Source organism: Cygnus olor, chromosome 12 (assembly GCF_009769625.2).
Source record: "Cygnus olor isolate bCygOlo1 chromosome 12, bCygOlo1.pri.v2, whole genome shotgun sequence".
In the NCBI taxonomy this organism is placed as follows: Eukaryota; Metazoa; Chordata; class Aves; order Anseriformes; family Anatidae; genus Cygnus; species Cygnus olor.
In genome coordinates, this window is record NC_049180.1 from 16,746,877 (window position 1) to 16,770,880 (window position 24,004).

At 38.2% G+C, this 24,004-nt stretch overlaps 1 protein-coding gene across 2 annotated transcripts in view; it reads left to right on the forward strand.

The window, feature by feature from the left end:
- Positions 1-22,674, forward strand: part of TOX3 (TOX high mobility group box family member 3) — a 76,828-nt gene extending 54,154 nt beyond the window's left edge. Inside the window, exons 3-7 of one of the 2 annotated variants that reach the window (XM_040571418.1) lie at positions 1,100-1,354; positions 15,548-15,817; positions 17,134-17,361; positions 18,616-18,696; positions 20,898-22,674. In XM_040571418.1, the coding sequence (XP_040427352.1) occupies positions 1,100-1,354; positions 15,548-15,817; positions 17,134-17,361; positions 18,616-18,696; positions 20,898-21,635 (1,572 nt within the window). In that variant the 3' untranslated portion in view covers positions 21,636-22,674. The remainder of the gene's footprint in view (positions 1-1,099; positions 1,355-15,547; positions 15,818-17,133; positions 17,362-18,615; positions 18,697-20,897) is intronic. The other variant, XM_040571419.1, reaches the window with a different exon arrangement.
- Positions 22,675-24,004: the final 1,330 nt, after the last annotated feature.

Consider the following 24,004-nt stretch of genomic DNA (forward strand, 5'->3'; position numbering starts at 1 on the left):
CTGGCATTAAGTCACTCTTTCAAACAATGTAAATAATACGTAAAACAATTTCCCCCACTCTCAACTAGGATCCTGAACTAATGCAAACAAACAAATCCCAGGGCAGTGTTGCATGTCCAGAACAAGACAGAGTGCCTATTTTGGGACTGCCATCCTGATTTGGGTACATTTAAAATGGCCTAATTTCAAGCACTGGATTTCTATTATTAAGTAGCAGTGGACCCGAAATACTATATGAAAGTTAATTTGACTCACAAGAAATTTGAATCAGCACAGCTCATTTGTTTCCCAAATAAATGTCGGCAGTGTTGAAGCCAGATACAGACTCTACTTGAATAAAGATCTTCTCTGACAGACACGTGCACACGTACAAACACACACAGACCCTGAAGATAACTGGCAGTAAATGTTTTGCTCAAGGCATCTTAACAGGTGTTTAGTTCGTAACAAACCTACTGTTCAAACAAAGCTGGCTGGCTTTAAAAAGCACTGGAAGCTGCTGTAATCACCCACACTCCTTTGTACGTTTCTCTCCTCCAAATTATAACACCGATATAGAAGGATGCATTGTACTTTGGGGATGGAAAAAGAAAAGAAATAAAGACCAGAATTATAATATTTCATGTTTATTAGTGGATAAAAAGGAAACAAAAGATGTGAAATGGTCAGTGCTAAATTAACGTTGTGTGCGCGCTACAAAATTGTCAGAATTTTATGAACCATGAGAGTAATATAAGCTATTTGTGCTATTTTACTAACATATCAATAAAGTGGTAATTTGTTATACAGCCAAATCCAATGTAGCTGATATTCAGAGTAACAACAAAGACAGATGTTGCTAATTAAGTACGCATTAAAAAACTGTTAATACTGATACTCCATTAAAGCCATATGATAATGAGACTTAAATCTTTAATCAGTATGTATCAGTACACAAACTCCTTTAGTATATGAAACTTTTTCTTTTTTTTTTTTTTTTTTTTTTTAAATATATAGAGTTTGCATTTGAGAATAAAGCAAGATTTGGATGGCAGGTCCAAAGATGGCTTTGGAGAACAGTGTGCCCTAACGTAGTGCATCTTGTCCTGTCCTTTTTTAGCAGACGTTCCACACACCGAGCCTTGGGGATGAGGAGTTTGAAATCCCACCCATTACGCCCCCGCCAGAATCGGACCCTGCACTGGGGATGGCAGATATACTGCTGCCCTTTCAGGGCCTTGGTGACCAGCTGCCTGCACAAGGAAATGAATTTACGCCTCAGTTTCCCCCACAGAGCTTGGATCTTCCCTCTATTACGATATCCCGAAATCTTGTGGAGCAAGACGGCGTCATCCACAACAATGGATTGCATATGGTAGGTCCAGTTCTTTTTGCGTTTCAGTTGCAAAATCTTGTTTGTCAAAGCATAGTAACGTAGATTTGTGTCGTGTATCAGTTTTAATTGACTTCTCCAAAGATGTGTGCCATTTCTTGGTATTGTGGTCCGACCAAGCATTTGCCAATGTTCTGCATTATGTGCAGCCGTATTCTGTATGAGTGATGACACATGTTGTCAGTGTTGCACAGCAAACAATGATATGTTATTATTTAGTTCCCTAAGGCAGTTGGCAAATGTTTAAGGGTTTAATATTGGTGGATTCAGGAAGATAAACATGGTTGTTAATGTACAGTGCAATGCTATACCGTGTGTAAACAGATCTCTTGTAAAGAAGCAGTCAGGCTTTATAAACATAGAATTTTAATTTTGGGAACAGGGTTGGAAGCCCATGTCCATTGGCATCACGTGAATCCCAACTGCTGCTAGATTTCAAGAATTTGTTGTACAGTTGATAATTGGCAGCATGAGTTGAAGCACCATAGTGTTGGCCAGGGTGGACTACAGCATTTAGAAGGAATTGTTTGACCACATTTCAAGTGTAGGACCCACGCTTGACAGCCTGCAGGATATTCTGAAAGCACAGTATTGAAAGTAGTTCAGAAAGGGATCCAGACACCTTATACCAGCAGTAATATACATATATATTTCTGTTTTCTGTATACCCCATGGGCTAGATCTTTATAATAATTATTATTTTTAACTACTAACAGAGTGGTAGGGATGCATTAACTGGACATATACTCACAAATACAGGGCTATAAAAAGACTTGTCCAGTGTTCCTGTTGACCTGAGACTGTGGCAGGTTGAGCCTCATTTCTGTGTTCCTGTGACATTTTGGAGCCCTCCAGAAAGGGGAGGAATGATCTGGCTGTGGCGAAGGGCTGAGTGATGGGGCTACTAGGCCAATTTCAGTGATAGTTCCTGGTAATTAGAACACTAAAAACCAAGGCTGTATTAAGTCATCTCCAGAATTTGTTCACACTGTGTGGCTGCGATTGTGGTGGGAGAGTATATGGGGGCAGTTTCCACTTTCCTGGTGCTTCCTCTTTTTTTTTCTTGGTTATTCCCCTTTCAGCTTTGGAGGGTCTCCCCACCTTTGGAGAGTCTTCTTTTGTGAGTTTCTCTAAGCTTTGGGCAGTAACGTTCCTACTCCTAGACATGAGACGTAGCTGTGAGTCAGTTTATCATACTTAGCATTTTAAACTCAATGGTTGCCATTAGAATTAGTTTCTGTATTGCATATTAAAGCCAGGGTGAATGTTTAGCTTCAACAGTTATCTTATATCAGCTCTAGTTATTCTGATCAGCTGTTTCATAGACCTTTTGTGAAACTTGTTGAAGTGAAAATACAAATTTACTGCTGGACTATAATAAAGGTCACTATGTTATTATAATTTCATGTGCTTTTTTTTTTTCCTTTTTATTATTCTGGTGAGTGACAATTAATTAAAGAATTACAAATCAACACTCAGTAAATTTCTCAGGGATTTTCCAGGCTTCTGGCTTCATTTAAAAGTTTAATGTTTCCTTTGAGGTAATGAAGAGTAGCTAGCCCTAATACAGAAGTAAGCACAAACTGCTCACTCTTTAGGAGGTACAAAGTTCAGTAACTCCACAGGCACAAAGCAGGGACTGCCTGAAACAGGCCTTGAAGGATATGATACTTCTTTTCAGATCTTATTATGCATGGGCTTTTTTATGCCCTGGCCATGTTGGGTGACATACTGAGTGCCAAACACAGAAAAAATTAATAAAACTTTAGAGTCAGGAATGTTATGCCTGAAAACTGAAGCAGTGGAGTGCATGTGTGCTGAATGCAAAGAAACTTATTCAGGAATATGTAATAAATACCATAAGCTGGATCAGTCTTGTGTTACATGTGAGAGAGTCCCCCCAGTGTTACCAAGTGGTTTGTAACCTGACCTCGAGTTGCCTTATCATTTTGCATATTTTCACTGAATGCCATTCTTCCATTAAGTCAAGGTTTACATTGACTGCAATGGTAAGAATTTCTTCCCATATCGGCCAAAGGGAAGATCTAGAGCAGCTCCTGCCTTCATATCCCAATAATCCAGTGATATTTTCGAGGGTGACTGCCACTTCAAAGCTGTGGTTTTGGGACTTGTGTGCAGTTTTGTCACAGAGAATTGATGAGGAATGGGGGGATTTGATACAGAGGAGCCACGCAGGGAGGTTCAAGTGTCAGACACTTCCTGACAACTGCTAGATTTGTTTTGTACTGTGAGATGGAGTGACCCCTACCACAGCGTTTTAGTCGGTGATCTTTTTCTCCTCTGCTCATAAATGCTGGGTGTCATCAGGAATTTTAAAAATACTAACACGGGGTCCTTGCATAGGTTTCCCCTGAACTCACATAATGCTCCTTAGTTCTCAAATTTTCCAGCCATTAATCTGTATTTTAATAATAGAAAATGAAAACAGTACATCATATTTTAGGTGAAAAATGTGCACTTTATTAAACTGGTAAATATTTATTAATAATATTAGAATTCATCTTTAAATTAGACATTTCATGAATTACCTTGCCTTGGAGCTATAAAAACTTTATTGCAGCAATAAAAAAAATGTAAAGGAGGCATTTTGACTATGAAATTTCATTTCATGGTCAATTGAATTTACTATATCTGAAAGAACTAAAGATGGGGCTGTAAAATAATTATGATGTTCGTATACACTTATAGAACAATGTTCTTATCCAGCGATACTAGGATAGTCTTATTTAAAGGCTGTATTAATAATGTATTGCTAATCACTAAAGCTTCTTTAGCTGAATACAAACTTAATTCTTTTTTTTTTTTAATATGAACTGCATTGAGTTTATTGGTTATCTTGTGAAGCGTTAGAGAGCTTTACTGTAAGCCATATTCAATTTAGATAAATGTAGTCCTACCCTGTTGAAAAGTCCAGTAGAAGAATTTCACCTTGAAGAAATGTCATGAGATTTTAAATCACAAATGTTGAAAAAATAAAATGGGCTCGGACAGAATTATGATTAATACTGTGTGTCTTTGGCTTTTTGCTATGTACTACCTGACATGTTCACCTATAAACTTGAATGCAGAATCACCAGAGGCATGGTTAAAAATAGGTTATGTCAAGGTTTTCCTATGTCTCCCTTAGGGTATGGAGTTGGCTAGCTACTTCATAATACTTCTGCAAGTATCTCTCATATTTCCCACAGGAAGACAGACAAAAAAAAAATTCTTTTTAACATATTCTTTGTGCATTGTTATATTGAAAAATTCATTCACAGTGCAAGGAAGATATTTATTCACTGTATAAATGTGGCCTAGCAATTATTAAAAGCTTGTATTGATGAGTTAACAATTGCTCATCCTATTAAGAACAAGGCAGTTCTGGACACAGAGGAGCTGGATCCAGGCACACTGAATTACACTGTGGAAGGAGTGACAATTTGTCACAATGCTGATTAACTTCATTATTATTGGCAACAAACACAACACATTTATCTTACTTAACAGCATTTTTTTTACGTTTAAAAACAGACAATAGCAAGAAAAAAAAGGTGGAAAATGAAGGAAGGTTTTCATATTTTAATAATGTACAAAAAAATCCTTATATTAAAAAAAAAATCACTGAAAAGTGAAGTGCTGATGTACGTTTGACTCCAAAGAACATACGAATTTAAATGATGCAAATATTATTCTTATAAATGCTTGAATATAAGTAAATAGAAATCAACAGGAATATCCTCATTAAAAATCAACCCCCAGTATTTTATATTAATGCTCTGTTTTCTGTTGAGCTGACCATAGAAAAATTATTTTAATCTGCAAACTGTGGCAATTCTGTAAAACTACAACTTGTGCTCCTGAGGGTTCCTTTTTTTAACACCTCTCTATAATCTGCCCAGCCTGCTGAGTAGCATTGACATCAGTAGTACATCAATTTCAGAAAGTGGATTATTTTTACTAGACAGCTATTGTGACATATTGGGTCAGTCATAAATGAAAGATATTCATGCAAGCATGCAATACTTGTAATGAAGTCTCACTCTGACCTTCTGTATGATTGATTCTGTAATTTAGTTTTCTCAGGCAGTGCCTGAAATGAAATGAAATCATGTTGAACAAGTTTTGAATACCCACAGTGCACCAGGAGAAGAAAAATCTGCAGCCCCAGAGGCTTGAGAGAGAGCAGCTGAACGATTTATCTCCATGCTATTATAGCCTTTGCCAGCATTCAACATTTCTTTTTTTTTTTTTTTTTTTTTTTTCTTATTTGGCTTAAGTACTTAATTCTGCAGGTAGCTGTAAATGGGAAAATAAAATGCTGTTCAGATTTAAAATGACAGGACAGGAGTATGTGCAGGGGACTGATAAAATATCTTGAATAGAACTGACCTTTCATGTAGCTGAAAGTTACTGGGGGATTCATCCTCATAATTACCATATAGATTATTTTTATTTCTTTCCTGCAATGAAACATTTCAGAGAGCAGTAGTGCTGATTGAATGAAAATTGAACTTGTTAACATTCTTTTCAGCTTAGCCTGTTGTACATAACAGAAGGTTAGCTTTGATGAATTTCAAAATTCTCTTTCTGGTATCTAAGAAACAGACAGTAAAATAATTGTCTCTTTTCAGTCTGATTTTTTTCTTTTATTCAAAAAAGTACAGATGTTACAAAACCAAACTGATAATTTTACATGTATTGCTCCCTATATTCTTTATGCTGCTGGAGAAAATGTGTTTCATATTTGATGAAGATTTGAGCCTGTTTATATTTTATAATTGTTGCAGTGCTTTCAGTACATTCAGGATTCTGCACAGATATGGCTAATTCATAGTGGAATAAGCTCATCTTTAATTACATTACTAGTTAAGAGTGGCGCTGTGCTCAAACTAAAGGCATGGTGGTGGCTATTGCTTTTATTTCAAGAAGACTTTTTAAGTAAACAGCGCAATGATGTGGCTTTAAAGATCCAAGTTGCAAATTTCAGCTTATTAAAGGCTGCATAAAACAGAAATATTACTAATGTTTCAAGATAGTGGTACCTTTTATGTAAAGGTTGAAATCTTACAGAGTTTATTCTCAGATTATTAATTTAACTTTTCAAGGGACAGATTAACAGAAGATTAAAAATTGCTTTCAAGATAATTATTTCACTACTCACCTGCACGGCTTTAATTTATGTGTTTAATTTTCCTTTTACAAAGAAACTACTTTGTAAATCTGTCTTCGAATATCCAGTCTGTAATCTTATATTTAGAGAATGCAGTAGGTTTTCAATTAATATAACATTATAACAACATTGTTTAATGTGTTGCAGATGAAGCAGTTGTTTCATGGGTCATTAATGTGTTTAAGGCCTGGAACGGTCTTTTAAAACAAGTGCTTGTTATTGTTATGAAGGTGTTTATTGTCATCTATAATCCAAAACATACAACTAATTCTGGGAGGTTAAAATTATTCATTTATAGGAATAGCAGCTATTCTTACTAGGGATTGTCTTCACAGTTTTCTTACCTGTATTTGTCCTTTGAGGAAGGTGGGCTACTGAACTCAAGTTCCAGATTAACATCATAAATCTGGTTTGCATTGGACATTGTGGCTGTTTCTAATAATTTGTGGTACCAGGAAAAAATAATCTCAAAACTAAGTAATCACAAATTAGATGATGTTCTCGTGGCTCAGATAGGTGACATTTGGTCATATGCAGAATCTTTCATGCTTCATGAAATTAGGCTGTTAGGGCTCATTTGCGATTTTGTAGCTCCAGTGCCTGTTACCAGGCAGGAAGTGTGTCCCTCTGTCTTCTGCCTGCAGATTTGAGCTATGGGCATCACTGATGAGCTTTCAAATCTTTACAGAGATTTTTAATATATATATTTTTTAATTTGTATATGGTTAAATATTTTGCATCTAATGACATAGCTGTGCATTTTTAGTCACCGTTCAGAGAGCATGTATGCCCACTTCACAGGGCCCCAGGGGAGGTGGACAATGGGCTGCAGCCCCGCAGGCCATAGGCAGCAGTTGTTTCTGTACAGAAACTGCTACAACTTCCACGGGAGATGAAGACAGCACAGCCTAATGATATACTGAATAACAGAGTTTTTAATAGTGTGTAGATTCTTATGTCCTCAGTGACATTGTAATGCTTAGAGTAGATAATATAGTCACTTTTCTGTGAGACGTGCTCTTTCCTCCTTTCTCATCGATACGGAGACAATAGGCCATCTGTTAATGAGCTGCTATGGTTGGAGAAGGAAACGGATTCTCGTGTTCTTTTCAAAAGTTGGTAATTCAAAGCAGAACAAAATCCTTAACTGAATCTTTATTCGTCGTCTGATGGTCGGTGTAAACTATTTCCTGTCCGAGCAACCATGGGAAGGGACCTGTCTGTAGGAAACAGCGGCAGCCGTTCCCAAAGACACCTGTCTGAATAGTAGGTACTGCGGGTGTTGGGGGGAAAAATAGTGGAAGCAGGTTATTATTAACCTACCCAGCTATGAGGGACTTCCACGTGGAAAAAGAAAAATACGCGAAGAGTCTGGGAAAAAAAGACTATGCCTGCGTGATATTCATAATGCCTACATCAGGATCCATTAACTCCACAAGATACCGGTAGGTGCCAAATGAAGGCGCGGAAAGTGCTGCATCCACCAGGAAGCTGTCAGGAACTGGCGATACGCCTAAGAAGTGAGCTCAGAGGGAGTGTGGACATACCTAACCATGGGCACCAGCTGTGTCTTAAGCCTGGGCCATGGCTTTGAACTCTTCTGCCTTCTGAGTTTCAAGTCAGGTGTGAGCAAACCCTGACCTGCTGCTTCCTGAAGTCAGCCAGATGAGGCAGGTGCTGGTGCATGTGTTGTACCTGGACAAAGGCTGCATTGGGTCCAGCCCCCCTCATTCTTGGGTCAGTTGAAAACTGCCTTTGCAATTCCTCCTGTTCTCTACTGTTACCAGCCACATTTCCTCATGGACAGCTTACCCAATACTCAGCTTTCACCTCCAGTTCTCAAGCTATAAAGAAATATGGAGTCTTTGTAGAGTTTTAGGTTATATTCGATGTTGCCAGGTAGCTGGAAAAAAAAAGGGGGAAAAAAAAAAAGCTTGGTTCTGATAATATGGAAGATAGTGAGACCTACTTTTCTTGATTTGCTTAAAAAAAAACAAACAGAAGACAACAAAAATCCCAAAGACAAAAGCACAACACATCAGTACCAGCACTTGCGGCAGTGTTAAACAAATGCCACCTAACACCTGAGTGTTGTTTGTCCCTCCCTGCCCCCCCCCCCCCCCCCGCCACATTTCTCGCACAATTTATGTTACCTTTGGTAATGTTTGTCAGTTGTCATGCTTCCTTGCAGTCTCTCCCCATGATGCTTTCTGCATAATAAGGACCTTTGAAGTCTGCCTTTGATTTGGTAGCTGAAGAACCTGGAGTTGCAGAGGTTGTAACAAAACTGCTAACAGCACTTATCTGACATTGCAGGACTTCATTTCAACTCTCCAGTGTTTGTTTGCAATGTGCCTTCGCTGTTTGCATACAGCAGACCTAAGCTTGTACTGCTAATTTGGATAGAAGCTCCTCATGCCAGCAGACTGATCAGATCAGAGCCCAGATCTGTGATCTGAGTCACACGTGCCTTGTGATCATGCTGTTGGATCCCATGTCCAAAAGGAGTGTGATTCAGAATGGCTTAAAGTATGGTAGGCAGCCGGGGAGGGCGGGGAAGGAGCAGGGTACCTGCTTTTAAAAGTGTCTGCAAAGTGGTGTGAAACTTGAACTATAAATAAGTTGTGAATGAGGTGATGCTAAAGCATCAGTAGTGGCCGCTGTGGGTGGCTTCAGCAAGCCCAAGGTGCCATCCATCTGCAAGAGCAGAGGCCCTTTCAGAACAGAAAGGCTCAACGTGCAGCAGGGACAACCAAGAAGCATTGCCCCTTCAGCCCACTTTGGGGACTGTAAGAGGAACATTTTGGGTCATCTTTCAGACAGATGTGGTTTGACAGTAAAGTAGATTGGTGAGAATGAGGCCCCCAAATCACAAGAGCTCTGTGCCAGGCTGGCTGGGTGACCTGCTTAAGCATTATGAGCATTATGAGGAAAGTCTTTTATCGCTTGCTTTGGCTGTGTGATTTTGCCTAGCTGTGAGCATTTAGTGATTCCTCACCACGTAATGCAGCATTATGTTAGAGATACCTGAGCCTGTTGTGAACAAGCTGGTACTGGTGGGGACACAGAGCAGTGGGGCAGGGGGAGCCAGAGCTGGGGCTCAGGGCCGTCTCAGTGTGGCAGGTGCCCAGGCTGCTTGGCTCCATCTCTTGGCACCAGCCGCATCTCTGAGGTGGTGCTGCACCACCTGGCGTAGGTGTGCTCCTCCTGCCTGCTCCCCGAATGTCATTCCATAAAAGGAATCATTTTAATTTGTCATTTGGTGGTCTCTCAGCATTGTAACCACCCGACATCACGGGTCAGGCTGTCTGCTGAGAAAGAAGTTCTGCGCTGCCCAGGGGTAGAACGAACACCAGCCACAGGAGGGATCACTGACCTGAAAGAAAAGCATGGGGAAAAAAAAAAAGAAAATCAAGGGACAGTAGATGAGAAAGATTCAAAGAAAACATGGTAAATTAGTTTGGAGGTGGTAGCCATAGAAGAAAATCATACAGCAAGAGATTTATTTCTAGACAGAGGAATTTCTACAGACATCTGAGACTGACGGAAAAAAAGGAGATAGTTGCTCAGTTTTGAGGCATGAATCAGTGGGCCCTAATGTTATTTTTTTTTTCTCCTTCGTGCCCCTTCTCTGGGTTATGTGCTCTTTCTGTGTGAACAGAAAACAGTAATTTCTGATGTATTGGGACTGGGGGAGCGCGCAGACCAGGAGATTGCATGCTCTTGATGTCTTTCAGGCAGCAGAATGCGTAAGCCTTCTGTCACCAACCAATCTTTCAGATCCATCTGCAGACATCATTTTTTTTTCTCTGACATGTACTGTTTGTTGTTGTAGTCTTTATTTGGGAATTAAATTAGGTAAGGTTTACTTTACTACAGAGACACAAAGGAAAACCTAGGAGTGTTCTCATTGCTAGAAAAAAGAAGCTGCTGCTTGTAGTGGATCTCCTGATAACTGTAGTTTGACAGATCATCACTGATCACAGTATCTGAAGGGGGGAGAGGAAGGACACTTCTTCAGTGGTGGCGTTACCAAGTGCAACTGTTTTATACTCTTATTAAGTAAGGATTTAATCTCTGACAGAGAAAAGCATCCTGTTAGTTTGATTTGTTTTGACTGGCAGCGAATTCCAATCTTGTAAAATTTAGATTAATGGATTCTTTTATCTCTATTTTGCTTGTGGAGAAAAAGAGTATTGAGGATTTCTTCTGGAGATATGCTGACGTGCCCAAAACTAAAGGGAGTAATTTACAGACAAGCACAACTGAGGATTCCACTCCTTGCATTGAAGTGCATTTGCTTCAACTCGAATACTTCAAAGTATTACATCAGCTTATGTTATATTGACAGTGACAAATTCCTAAGGCAAAATAATATATAATGTTTTAAGTCAACTTCCAAAACCCAGGGCACAGTGAGCATAAACATAAATGTTAGCTTTTGCGTAGTTTTTTTTGTTGGCAGATTTACCACAGACTTGACCACTTTTCTTAAAAATCTGGCTCATGCAGTATAGGGTCAGATCCCAGCCCTACATCTTGGTGGAGGTGTTGTCTATTTACATGATTGAATATTGTAGACATTGATTTTAATCGAGACTCCATTATTACACAAAATGGTCTTAAAGGTATTTTCCTAGTTACATTTCATATATCCTGTTGAATGTTTGTGGAGTTCAAACTTTTGTCAGTGTAGAAATCTAGGATAAAACTATTGTCTGCAAACAATACTCAAAATGCAGGATAAGTGGAAATTATGACATCTCTAGAAGTCATGGCTGGCCCTCTGTACCATTTATCTATCAAAATAAATACTAGCTCTGTTAGTGGCTCTATTATCTACTGGATGCCTAATGACTTGGTATCAGAAGAAGGAACTATCCTTTATTACCATAGTTTTTCCCTTGTTTCTCAGGGGTATGTTTCACTTTGGCTGGATGAGGTACAGAAATTGTTGAAAAACACCTGTAACTGTATACACTGCATAAATTAAAGTATTAGAGTTCACACCTTAAATTAAAGTCTCATTACTCTGTTTGCTTTCCTGGCTGTAGAGGAATTGATTTTTATCAAATTTCGAGAACTTAATACTTCTGCAAATCAAACTAAAACAATCTACATATTTTGCATATGCTGTGAGACGTCCTTTGGCATGACTTCTAAATATGACTAAATAGGACTTCTTTGATGTGACTCTCTAAATAGATTAGAATAGTTGAAAGTAGGATAATTTGTTGGATGGATAACCTCATGGTGCCTTTGATGTCTTCAACACATCAAATGATGAAACTCTTCATAATGGGTGCTATTGGAGCTATTCAGGAATGATGACAGAAAGCCAATTAATTTTCAGAGGGGAAAACATTCTGGACCATATTTTGCTTTTTAATTTTTTTCTTTAATAAATCAATATGTATAATTGAAGAGACCAGAGAGGTGGCTGGCATTTCCCTCAGTAAATTTATCTAAACCATATTTTTTTGCAGCACTATGTAGGATTACAATAGAAACAGAGATCTGAGACTGTCACTTCAGTCTGCAGAGGAATCACACAAGTCATTTCTCTTTGGTTTTCCATTTCATCCATTAGGTCCTTGTTTGATTGTCAAGCTGAGTAAAACAGTGGTTGAGTTGTGCCTGACTGTATGTTAATATCACCAAGTTTTGCATAACTTCAGTCCAAAACAGTACAGAATATCAGGTTCACTCAACACTTCCTTCTGTTCACGTGAGGAGTCCATGATTTATTTTTTTTCAGAACTAATCTGTCATTTCTGCATAATGTGATGAAAATCCTGAATGCTTATGATGCTCGTAATGCTTACATACTGCTTCTACTTCTAGTTAAGTTTATGTAAGAAATGAGCATGTGTTACTCTCTAAAATTTTCACAGTATTCTCAGTGGATTATTTTGAATGCACAAGCTTTGCCTTTTCAATTTTTATGTAGTAATATAATTAGGGTGTCTTGTGGATGTTTTACTGTAATTGGATTTCTATGTGTTCTCTTGATACAAGATGTTTGTTGTTGTTGTTAAACATTTCTTTGTTTAAAATTTCATGCATAATGAAATGCGGATCCTTTTGGTTCAATACTGGTCTTTGTAAAATAAGGAAAAAACTAAGAGGTGAGATAATTGATGGAAAACTTGCTTTCTTGATTATATACTCCTCCTTAGATAGATTTTGTTTGCTCAGAATTTATATACAAATGCTGTGAACCTCATTGTTACTATCGACCACTCTGCTTTCTAGCTACATACCAAACCACTGTACAGCCATAAACAATGGCTTATGCTTCCTTGTCTGAAAGCTCTTCTGCTATAGCACAGGCTATTGAGGCCCACAACACCAAACCGCAAAATAAAAATGAAATTCCCATTCCTTTTTTTTTTTGTATTGATTAGCCACATAACTTTAATTCCAAGTGCAGAAAATAGATGAATTCCTAGTTATCATATGTACATCAGATGTAATGAGAAAAGATTGGAAATGTTATAAAGTATCTTCTTTTATATAGTAAGTCTTACCTGCTTGGTGCTAGAGAGCCAATTACAAGATATTGTTTCTACTACTAGCTTCTAGTGAAGTTTTTAAAGATTAAAAATTGGGAAGAGGTATAGAAGAGAAAAACAGGAATTAAATAAGTTGATGAAAAAACACAGAAGCATCAAATAGCCTCAGACGTAGCCTCAGAAGAAGTGACAGTTAAGAATTCATGGGCTTTTGTATAAAATTAGATTCTGGGTCAATGCAAGTCAAGAGAATTTAGTCTCAATAAAATCATAGATGCAACTGAAATGACAAGACTTAAGAGTAAATCGTTTGTAACCCATGTCATCATATTTCGTTGCCTTCGTGTAAAGGCCCAAAAAGCCTGTTTTGTGTAACAATAGAGAGAGCAAAGGCTAGCCTTTTAGGCCATAGAACAGCCTTACGAAAATACTGCCTGCAATATAATGAAGAAAGTTGCTTTTTATGAGAGAAGGTAATTCTGAAGATCTCCACCTTTGCTTTAACAACACTTTTTTTTTTTCTTAATGCAATAAAACAATGTCTGTAAACTAGAAAGGAATGGAGTAATATGCAGAAAGTGATATCCTTTTAAGAAGACTTTGAATGACTTCCAGATGCTGCTGCCAATACAATTCTGAATCAAAATGACCCTCTAGTTAACGGTCGTAAATTTTCACAGAAAGGTGCCCTGAAGCAAATGGGTATTTTCAGCCAGTAAGTCTGATGTTTTGATCTTTCTGTATCAGTGCTTCACTTTTGGCACATGCATTCATCTCTAAGGATCTATGCTCCTTTACTGAAAATATTAAAAGACCTTAAGAAGTAGGAAAAGCAGCATGGTGCAGTATGGATGATGAACCGAGAGCAATGGCTTGGCAAGCAGGGGGAAAATGAAGATGAGACCTAGCATATAGGACCTGGATCATGAGCATGTGGAGTTAACTTCATCTGTACTGGGTCCAGTTGCAACACAATACGTGTGCTTTTATGCTACAAAGGCTTTCTTTTCTATATCTGGGTTTCAGCAGAAAGACACAGGCATGCCAAATTCAGAATTAATAAGTTACTGCTATAAGGAAGTGGTGTGCTGCAGCACTCACACATAAGATGGATGAGGCAGGGCAAGCTTCTTCTTTAACAAGTGCATCGCTTCTTTGTACTACTGCACTTGTCCCAGATAAGAGGTTTCCAGGAGCACAGAGCCCACTGCTTCCACTGGGAAAGAGTAAGAGCAAAGTCACTTGGGATAAACCTCAGTGTTGATACAGATTTTTGAACACCAATCTGAGCTTATACAAACTTAATAAGAGAGCACTGGAAAAGTTATAATCTGCTGTGGAAGTCAGGTGGACTCTATGCTGGGATCTCAGCATTGCAGTTTTGCTCAGTGGCATTTCATTAAGGGTCATTGTACCTGCTACTAATTAGGTTATTAATAATGTGGGTTATTAATAATGAAGGAGTTTTCAAAATCTCGTGTACTTCTCATGGTTGTGTCTGTTTGAACAATGGCTATAGATTGGTCAAGTTGCTAAATCAATTTGTGAGCTATTTATTCTCTTCACTTACTAACCGGTTTAAAAATCTTCTATTTAAATGTTCCCTTATTGTGCATTGGTCTGTGTGTGGTTAAAAAATAACAAAACGGAGTTGTTCATAGTCAGATTCCAGTTGACTTTTACCTTTGGGGTCTGACTTCCTTTTATTTACAACTGTGATAAGTGTTGTGTAGATGAAGAAGACGACTTGCCCTCAAGAAACAGTAGAGACAAAAACATGCAAGCACTTGAGTTTCAAAGACATGAAGTACAAGAAAAATAAACTGGTGATTGGTGCGTAGCTTGCTACTTCCACAGGTGTTTGATTGTTGGATTAAAGATAAAAACATATTGTATGGTGTTGGCAAAAAAGGAATTTTAGGAGCGATTAGGATTACTTGAACAGTTTTCTAGAGTGCTGCTGCGTCTGCACTCGAGATGTGGCAGGGTGATGTTCTTTGTCTGAAGGGGATTTAAAAGTTATTTTAAACAGGGTTGTTTTATACCTACTGCTGTTACTGGTAACAGCTATGAATAATTGAATGTCAGTAAAGGAAGATGCTTTTCTCTCCGCACTCCCTCCCCGTTTTGTTTGCTTTCTGCATTTGACAGCAGTATGTCTACTCAGTTGCAATGTTTTCCCTGTGTCATCAGTCAGCCAGTTGTTTATGTGGGTATTTCACATGGCATCAAGAGAAAAAAATGTTTAAAAATGGGGAAATACAGTTTTTATTACCCCCAAAATATGACTGGAGGACAAGCAAAGTCTGAAGCAAGTGTGGTAACTGTTGCTGCGTTTTATTTATTAAAAATGTATTTAATTTGTTAAAAGAAACAAAACAAACCACAAGCAGACAGTTTCAGTTGCGTGAGTCTGTAAAAATAACCTTACTTGCTAATGCTATATGGTCACTGTTAATGAATAAATACTGTTTCAATCTCTTTCAGGATCAGAGTCACACACAAGTTTCTCAGTACCGCCAAGACCATTCTTTGATTATGAGATCCATTGTCCACATGACTGATGCTGCTCATTCAGGAATTATGCCTCCCACTCAGCTCACCACCATTAACCAGTCTCAGCTAAGCGCACAGCTGGGGCTAAATTTAGGAGGCACTAACTTGCCACACACTTCTCCCTCCCCTCCTGCAAGTAAATCAGCCACTCCTTCCCCATCCAGCTCTATAAACGAAGAAGATGCAGATGAATCAAATAGAGTAAGTTATTCTGTGCTTTGTAGTGAGTAAGCTTTACATGTCTATATTCTGTGTTTTCATGAATGTGGCAATGTCATCCCTGCTGCAGTGTGGTGATATAAAACACACACTTTACTGTATTGTGGGATATGTGACTCATTTGCTGTTTAGCTTCTTAGGAAGTTTCCATAACACCTCCAAGATAGCAGAGGTCAGAATATGCATATCTGTCTATTTTCAGCTGAATACATTAATAATCCATTTCAGATTTATAGATCTGGTGAATCTCTTTGCTCATCAACTTTGGACAGTTTTGTTGTATCAGTGTTTATTGGAGTCATTTAAAATATGGTGTGTTCAGAAAGAAATAAAATAAGCTTTCTTCTATCTGAAAGTGTAGTTAATTAACAGTTTAACTTATTAGAAATGGAAAAAAATAACAACAAAATAGAGCAAAAATCTTATTATAGCAGTATATTTAAAGGGTTAACTTAGACTGTTCCGTGATAGGTTTTCTCATTAAGTTAATGGAAATCGTGTGTAAGGAAAGAGTATTGTACAGGATCCTGAAAATATCAAAGTAAAAGGACTGTGAGAGGTATATTTAGAGCCACAACATCCTTTGCTGCCATAAGTCATTCACCAGAAGAGGGTATGGGACATGAGGTGCAACAAGGACTGGAGGTACCCCCATCCTTGAGGTGCTACTCCAGGTTCCCCTGTTCCTGGGGCAGGAGGAGGTGTTAGGTGTGGGGGACCCCTGACCCCACACAGGGAGCACTGGGTGTGGGTGGTGGGCACAGGGGGTGTTCGCTGCAGGTGGGGAGAGAGTGCAGAGCTGCTGCTGCTGCTTCTTGCCTCAAGGGTAAGGTTTTTTTAACCCCTGACCCGTGTCAAAGCTGGCAGCCTTAGGTCTGGGAGCCAGGAAATGCCTCCAAGCTCTTGTCTTTTGAGTCTGTGCTGCAGGAATTGCATCTTAATGGAAAAACATAGATTGCCTATTCAAAGCACACTATAGATTAAATCTTTTTTTTTTTTTTTTTCTTTAACAGAAATTCAGGGTGTCAGGGTGTACTTTTTCAGGTCAAGCTTGTACGATTGATTCTGAACCATGCTTACGATAGGTGGTGGCTCTTTAGACATTTAGTTCCAGTACATCTGATGAGAATAACTGAGAGTAATGCTATTTGGTAGGAGGAAGGCTTGCCCAACAGGACTCTCCAAAATGTTGCCTACACAGTAGTTTTATCCATATATTAGTAAGCCAGACTGTCAATAATTTTTCAGTATTCTTCTTATATTTCATGCATATGTAGACTGTTATTGCTGTTTCTCAGGCTACTGGAGAAAAAAGAGCTGCCCCAGATTCTGGCAAGAAGCCCAAGACTCCAAAGAAGAAGAAAAAGAAAGATCCCAACGAGCCACAAAAGCCAGTGTCAGCATATGCCCTTTTCTTCAGAGATACACAAGCTGCAATTAAAGGGCAGAACCCGAATGCTACATTTGGAGAGGTTTCAAAAATAGTGGCATCAATGTGGGACAGTTTAGGAGAAGAACAAAAACAGGTAAAAAAAAAAAAAAAAAAATGGGTGCAGGGATGTCTTACAAGAAGTAATATAGTAATCCTTGTAAAGAATCCTCCTACCTCTGCTCTGAGCAGAGCACACTGCTTGCTGATGTAGACCTCTTACTCTATAGAGTTGCATTGATTTTTTTTAACCTGCTGAAGATCTGGCATCTAAAAAGCATTTTGTTATGAGAGCCAGTAGGTAATATTGAATGGATGCCTTTGTCTTTAAATTTTAAAGGGCAGTTTGTAAAAAGCTCAGGTGATACTGTCCTGGAGTCCTGTTAAGACAATCTTTTGATGATTCCTATTTCAAAGCTCTTGTTTCCTATTAATCAGAAGTTAGAATAGGAAAGGGGAAGGTACAGCACGTTTACCTTTCCTTTGATCTGCCTTATGAATTTGTTACAAAGCGTGTTGATTTCAGACCTTTGAAGCCAATCCTCTGTGCCTCATTACAATGTCGTGTGTGAAATGTTATCTCCAACTCAAACTTGGTACAGAATGATGAGTTTTGTTCTTCCTTGAGGGTTATTCTTCTTACTATACACATATAACTCCTGCACATGGATTGGAAAAAAATCCTTTGGGCTCTTTGCCTGTTGATACTCAGTGCAGCTCCTAGTCATAGTTAATAGTCTGACAGATGATGATCATTTAACAGATGATGATCATGATTTAAGGATGAACTTTAAATTTACTGATGATCAGAGATATAGATTTATTCAATTTGTGCTTAACTGTTTTTCTTAAGCTCTGTGGAATTCTCTAATACTGGCTTTGGGGAAAGTGAATTGTCAAAACTCTGTGAACCACGTTTTCTAAATGTATGATTTTTTTTCTTTAAGTGCAGTTTGAATACTTTTCAAACAAAATTACCGCTTAGGTGCCTTTTTTTTTTTCTACTTTATACTACTTCAGATACTTTTCAGCAGCTGAAACACTCAGTGTCAGTAAAATATCATTTCCTAGGAAGGTGAAGTGTGCATAGCTGGTCTTTTCAAACAGTCTGCTGCTCGAGCAGGTTTTTTGCTTCATGATAAATTGACGTAAATTGTGGTGAAAGTCCAGCACATAGACCTGGAAGTCTGTGGCCACCTGCAAGAATATTTAATATTATGTGGGCTTTTTCTTCCCAGGGAGTGTTTTCTGTTTTTTAATCTGAGGTGTTTGTTTGTTTGCAAGTGATTCTGGGAACATTCTGGCAAAAACTTCTTAATGAAGTTGGTGAAATTGTGGTCTCTTTTAATAGGTTTATAAAAGAAAAACTGAAGCTGCCAAAAAAGAATACCTAAAGGCACTTGCAGCCTATAGAGCAAGCCTTGTTTCCAAGGTAAGCCTAATAATGTCTTCAATATAATGCAAGTTAGCTTTTGGCAATGTTGTTTTAAATATGGAGGCAGGGATGTGCTGTTATGCAAAACAAAAGTAGAATCTTAGGATTTCTGTAATACAGTTCTAAAAGTCATTGTGCTGCTGCTTGAACCGTGCAACAGAAATTTCATCTGTCTAATGGCACAATAATGATTACCAAACAATAAGTTTGTAAACGTACATCATTCATTATCTTTGGAAGCAAAATAATGCACTTCACAATAGAAGTAAAATTTAGTCATGAAAAATACAGCGACCTTTTGACATTAAGATTTACACGGTATTTGCAGAGGTTTTTTTTTCCTTTCTTCAAGTGCTACTTCTCCAAAGACAAACTTGTTTGGCATGGACTTGGAGAGCAGTTACTGTATGACAAAGCTTAAGTATTTCTTGCAGGTGAGGGGGCAAAATAATAAGTCTGGTGGCTCTGAATTTGGAGAGTACTTACAAATGGACTAGCTGGCAGTGAGCCACACTAAATATTGCAGCGGATCCCTAGTTAATATAAAACTCATGTGAAGAAAACAAAGCTCTGTTGTCTTATTTGAGAATTTACCTTTTTAGCTGCCAGCACTGGGTTGATTGTATATCTGTTGCTTCTGAATATTGTAAATAGAAGTATGTTTATGTCCATCTGATATGTGTATGGAAATCAAGATGGTTATTTTTCCTGTAATACTTCATAAAGATCAACTACAAAAATATCCTTGATCACTAGAAAGCAATAGACTAAACTGATGAGATCCACCTCCTGAGAATGAAGAATACTTATTTGAATACACAACTGCAGAGCATTAGTAAATTGTATAGAAAGTTGCTGTGTATTTTAATTAATGCTTAGAAATACAACAACAGAAATTAGGCATACATAGCTGTGTTTTTCTGTTGTCTCTAGGACTTAGATAATATCCTCAAAGTTTTTAATAATGCAATGCTAAGTGAAATGGCAGCTGGAATTCTAAATACCTTTGAGGGAATTTATCTTGTCAGTCCTAAAGTCCCTTTTCAAAAACATCAGAAATCGTATTTTCTCCTTAAATCTGTGAAACCTGGGTTGCTGAGTGACTTGCAAGAAGATAGGGTGGAAAGTCCAGAATTCATCTCTCCTTACTTACGACATCCTTGCTATAGCTTTGTTACCAAAGGTTCTTGTTGAGAGTAGGGGTAGTACAGACATTTCTGAGGCAAGTTTTGACACATTCTAAGGTAAATGTCTAAAATACGTCAATTAATTGTACTGGAAGAGAGTTTTTCTTTCCATTGTCTTTAAAGGGATTCTAGGCAACTAGGTTACATGTTGTGTACAATGCAGATGTATAAAACTATGCAAGATGGATCCTACTTGTTGGAGCTTTAGTTTGTAAGCAGTAGTTTGAGAAGCTGGGTGTTTGTACACTCTTCTTATACCATGATAATTGGTGCATTGGGATATGCTTCTGTTCGGATTTGTCTCCCAAAGAACAGTGTTTTGTTGTTGTTGTTTTTAAGTATATAGAGAGTGTTGGGCTCTTTCAGCCCAAAGATACACTGAATTTCTGGTGTTGAACCAGGGCACACATGAGGTTTTTTTGTCTAAAAGAGAATTGGCATTCAGGTAAGAACTGGAGGTACTGTGTACAGAAACAGACGAAGGTGTGATGTAATGGATCAGTGGATCAGAGTGGCCTTTCTCAGACTGCTGGTTGATGTTTCCTGATAGAAAACTGAAGATGAAAAAGTCTCCCTGAGTAGCTGTGACTTTTCTTTCCCTGTAACTGTTTACTTTCTGTAAACAGAAACAAAGTTTTCTCTTTAAAGATGCAGGATAACTTAAATGGATCAGGTCCTACTGAGCCAGGATCTGTACCTTTCTAAATACCTCAAGTGCAAGCAGATAGATTTAAGTGTTGAAAGAGGACAAACAAGAAACAAGGTGGTAAAAGCTTGTAATGGATGAAGAAAGTGGGCAACTCGGAGGATGTTCTGAACCGTGTTTCCTAAATGGACCATTACAATAATTGGATAAATTCTCGAGGGCAAAGTCTTCCCCCTTCCCACTGAACTACGTACATTGAAGCAAGGGAGAGCAGGAGGGGATTTTGATAATTTTTTTTTAAGTTTGATAGGGTATGATGTCTGTTCTTACCAATACAAGTTTTTGAATTTCTTTTCCAAACACAGGCTGCTGCAGAGTCTGCTGAGGCCCAGACAATTCGTTCTGTCCAGCAAACGTTGGCATCCACAAATTTGTCTTCCTCCCTTATTCTGAATACTTCCCTCTCTCAACACGCAACAGTATCGGCATCTCCTCAAAGTCTTCAACAGTCCCTTCCCAGAGCAATTGCTCCAAAACCTCTGACCATGAGACTGCCAATGAATCAGATTGTAGCGTCTGTTACCATTGCACCAAACATGCCAACAAACATTGCAGCTCCATTGATAAGCTCTATGGGAACAAATATGGTGGCAACACCATCTTCATCTCAAGTAAGTCCCTCAATGCAAAGCCAGCAGCACCAGCTACAGCAGCTCCAGCAGCAACAAATGCAGCAGATGCAGCAACAGCAGCTACATCAGCATCAAATGCATCAGCAAATACAACAACAAATGCAACAGCAGCATTTCCAGCACCACATGCAACAACATTTGCAGCAGCAGCAGCATCTTCAGCAGCAAATTAATCAACAGCAAATGCAACAGCAGCTTCAGCACATACAGCTTCAGCAAATGCAGCAGCAGCAAATGCAGCATATGCAACACCAGTCACAGCCTTCTCCTCAGCAGCACTCTCCAGTAGCCTCTCAGATCACATCTCCCATCCCTGCCATTGGGAGCCCTCAGTCAGCACCTCAGCAGCACCAGTCACAAATACAATCTCAGACACAGACTCAAGTATTATCACAGGTCAGTATTTTCTGAAGATAAATGATCTTGCAGCATCGCTTTGTGTTGATGGAGGGGGTAGGGGTAAACCATATTTGGCTGAAAACTGTAAATTGTTGATGGTAGTTATGCAGGGATGCATAACAGATCAAATAATTCTCTAAAGTGTCTATTAGATAGGCAATAAAGAACTACAATGTAGCTGTGTATCATCTTTTAGCTGACTATAAATCATTTTGTTTAAAAAAAAAAAGCTGTGCTCTTTTTCATGTGATGCCTTTTTAATTTATTTACGCTTTACCTACAATATGTGAATCAAATGGCCTGATAAATACCTGGACCTTATGACTGCAAAATGGCCTTTCAGAGTTATATGATACAACCCTTCTTTCTCTAAAAGTGAATAATGCACTTCAAGGCAGTATGAACTCATGAAGCCCTTAAAGCACAGTTGTAACTACCTGTAAAATGATGATGATTGGTTTTCATACAATCATACTTGTATGACATGAGTTAGTTGATGGCATTTTTTGTCATGAAAAGAAATAGAGTAAATCACAGATTTTTTGCCAAAGCTATTAATTTTCTGTCCTAAATATCTTCAGAAAAACAAATGCAAGTAACTGAACTTAAATGTTTGATCCATCCTTTCACTACATTTCTCCAAATAAACATACCATAGTTTGTAACAAAATATATATTGACAGTTACCCTATTACGTTAATTCCAATTACAGAACAAATGTGAATATTATATTCTGTGTTGAAGTGATGAGTTTCAGATTTAATACACTGTATTTTTAAAAGGGAAATGCACTTAAATAAAACTGTTATTACAAAAAGCTAAGATGAAAAATGCAAAAGTTTTTAATATGCTGTAAAACCGGTAGAATATTTAAAAGAAACTCCACAGCCGAATAATCAATGTAAATATTTTCTTTAAAAGTTGTAAGTTTTCATATCATGTGTTGTAAAGTTTTCATAAATGAGGCTTTAATGTAAACACTGGTAACATGAATTATTAATTGCTACATTGCTTATTGTGTTTTTATGCTGTTTTATACTTTTTTATGAGTTACGATAGCAGCAATTAAGTTGTTTGTATTTTGCTTATCTAAAATAAATGCTTTTATCTTGCTATAGAATAAACACATTTCAGTAAAACTGATGGGCCACAAGTCTTTGATAGAAAAAAGAAAACCATCAATATTTCCATATAAAAACACATTCTTAGAAACTTTATTTAACTTTTTGGATTTTTATTTTCTCAGCCATCATGTGTAGATGGGTACTGATCTGGATCAGGGTTGCAATCGGCTCCTGTGTCCATAAATGCACAAGGCTGAAGAGTCCCATGCAACTTCTCTGAGGTTTCTGTGACTTTGAAGAGAGAAAACGGGTGGTGGAGTTATAAAGCAGTTGTCCTGCCCTGTGCTACATGTGTCAGCAGGAACAGGATAGGGAACCTGTTTGAGCTGTGGCGGTCACAGATGAAAATAAGCACAAATTGTGGTTTTCTTCAAATTCTTGCATTTCAGTTGCAAACCTAGCCATTGCCCTGGGCCTTCTGCCTGTGAGCCCCTGGCTCTGGCTGGTCCAGGCTGTCTGACTTGTATTTTATTGTGGAGGTAGGAGGTGATGGAGAGGGAGGTATTTCATGGGAAAGATTTGGGAACATTTGCATCCAGCATGTTGTCAAGATATTAGTGCTGTTTGTATATTTTTACTCTTGACAGAGGGGAGAAATCCTTTTTCTTCTTTGCCTGCAATAGCTGTGCTGTGGGTGCAGTCTGACCACTATCCCCAGTTGTCTTGCATGATTAATTACAGCATCTGTCCTGTCAGAAGCTATAATGAAGAGGTCTTGATAAAAATTGCAAATTACCACTGGCAACAATCTTAAACTGCTTATGATAAAACAAAAATTAAAAACAGCAAGTGTCAAACCTGAGCAGAATCCTAATCCTGTTTCAGGCCGTGTCCATGGCTACCATGCTCGGGCCACAACCAAAAAATAATGGAATATAGATTCCCCAAAAGTTGCAGCCAGACTCGTGGATGGAGGTACTATACTGTGCGAGTTTATTAATAATGAATTCAGCTTTGAATATTTCATAATCCTCAGGTACTGTTTATTATGTACAAATATTGAACAGCGAGAGATTCTAATTAGAAATGTATAGATTTCTTGAAGCAGAAAAAAACGTGTATAAATTGAAGCTTTTCATAATAGGTGTTAGTTGACAGCTACCCGTGCTCATAATAGCCTTAGTATGATATCTAATCATGTCTGGGGTGGAGGGTGTCTATTCCAGGAGCGAGGAAGCCTGCGTGCATTAGAAATGTCACAGCAGAGGCTGGCTGTGAGGGATAGTTTTGTGTGTCAGTTTTAAGCAATGTTACATA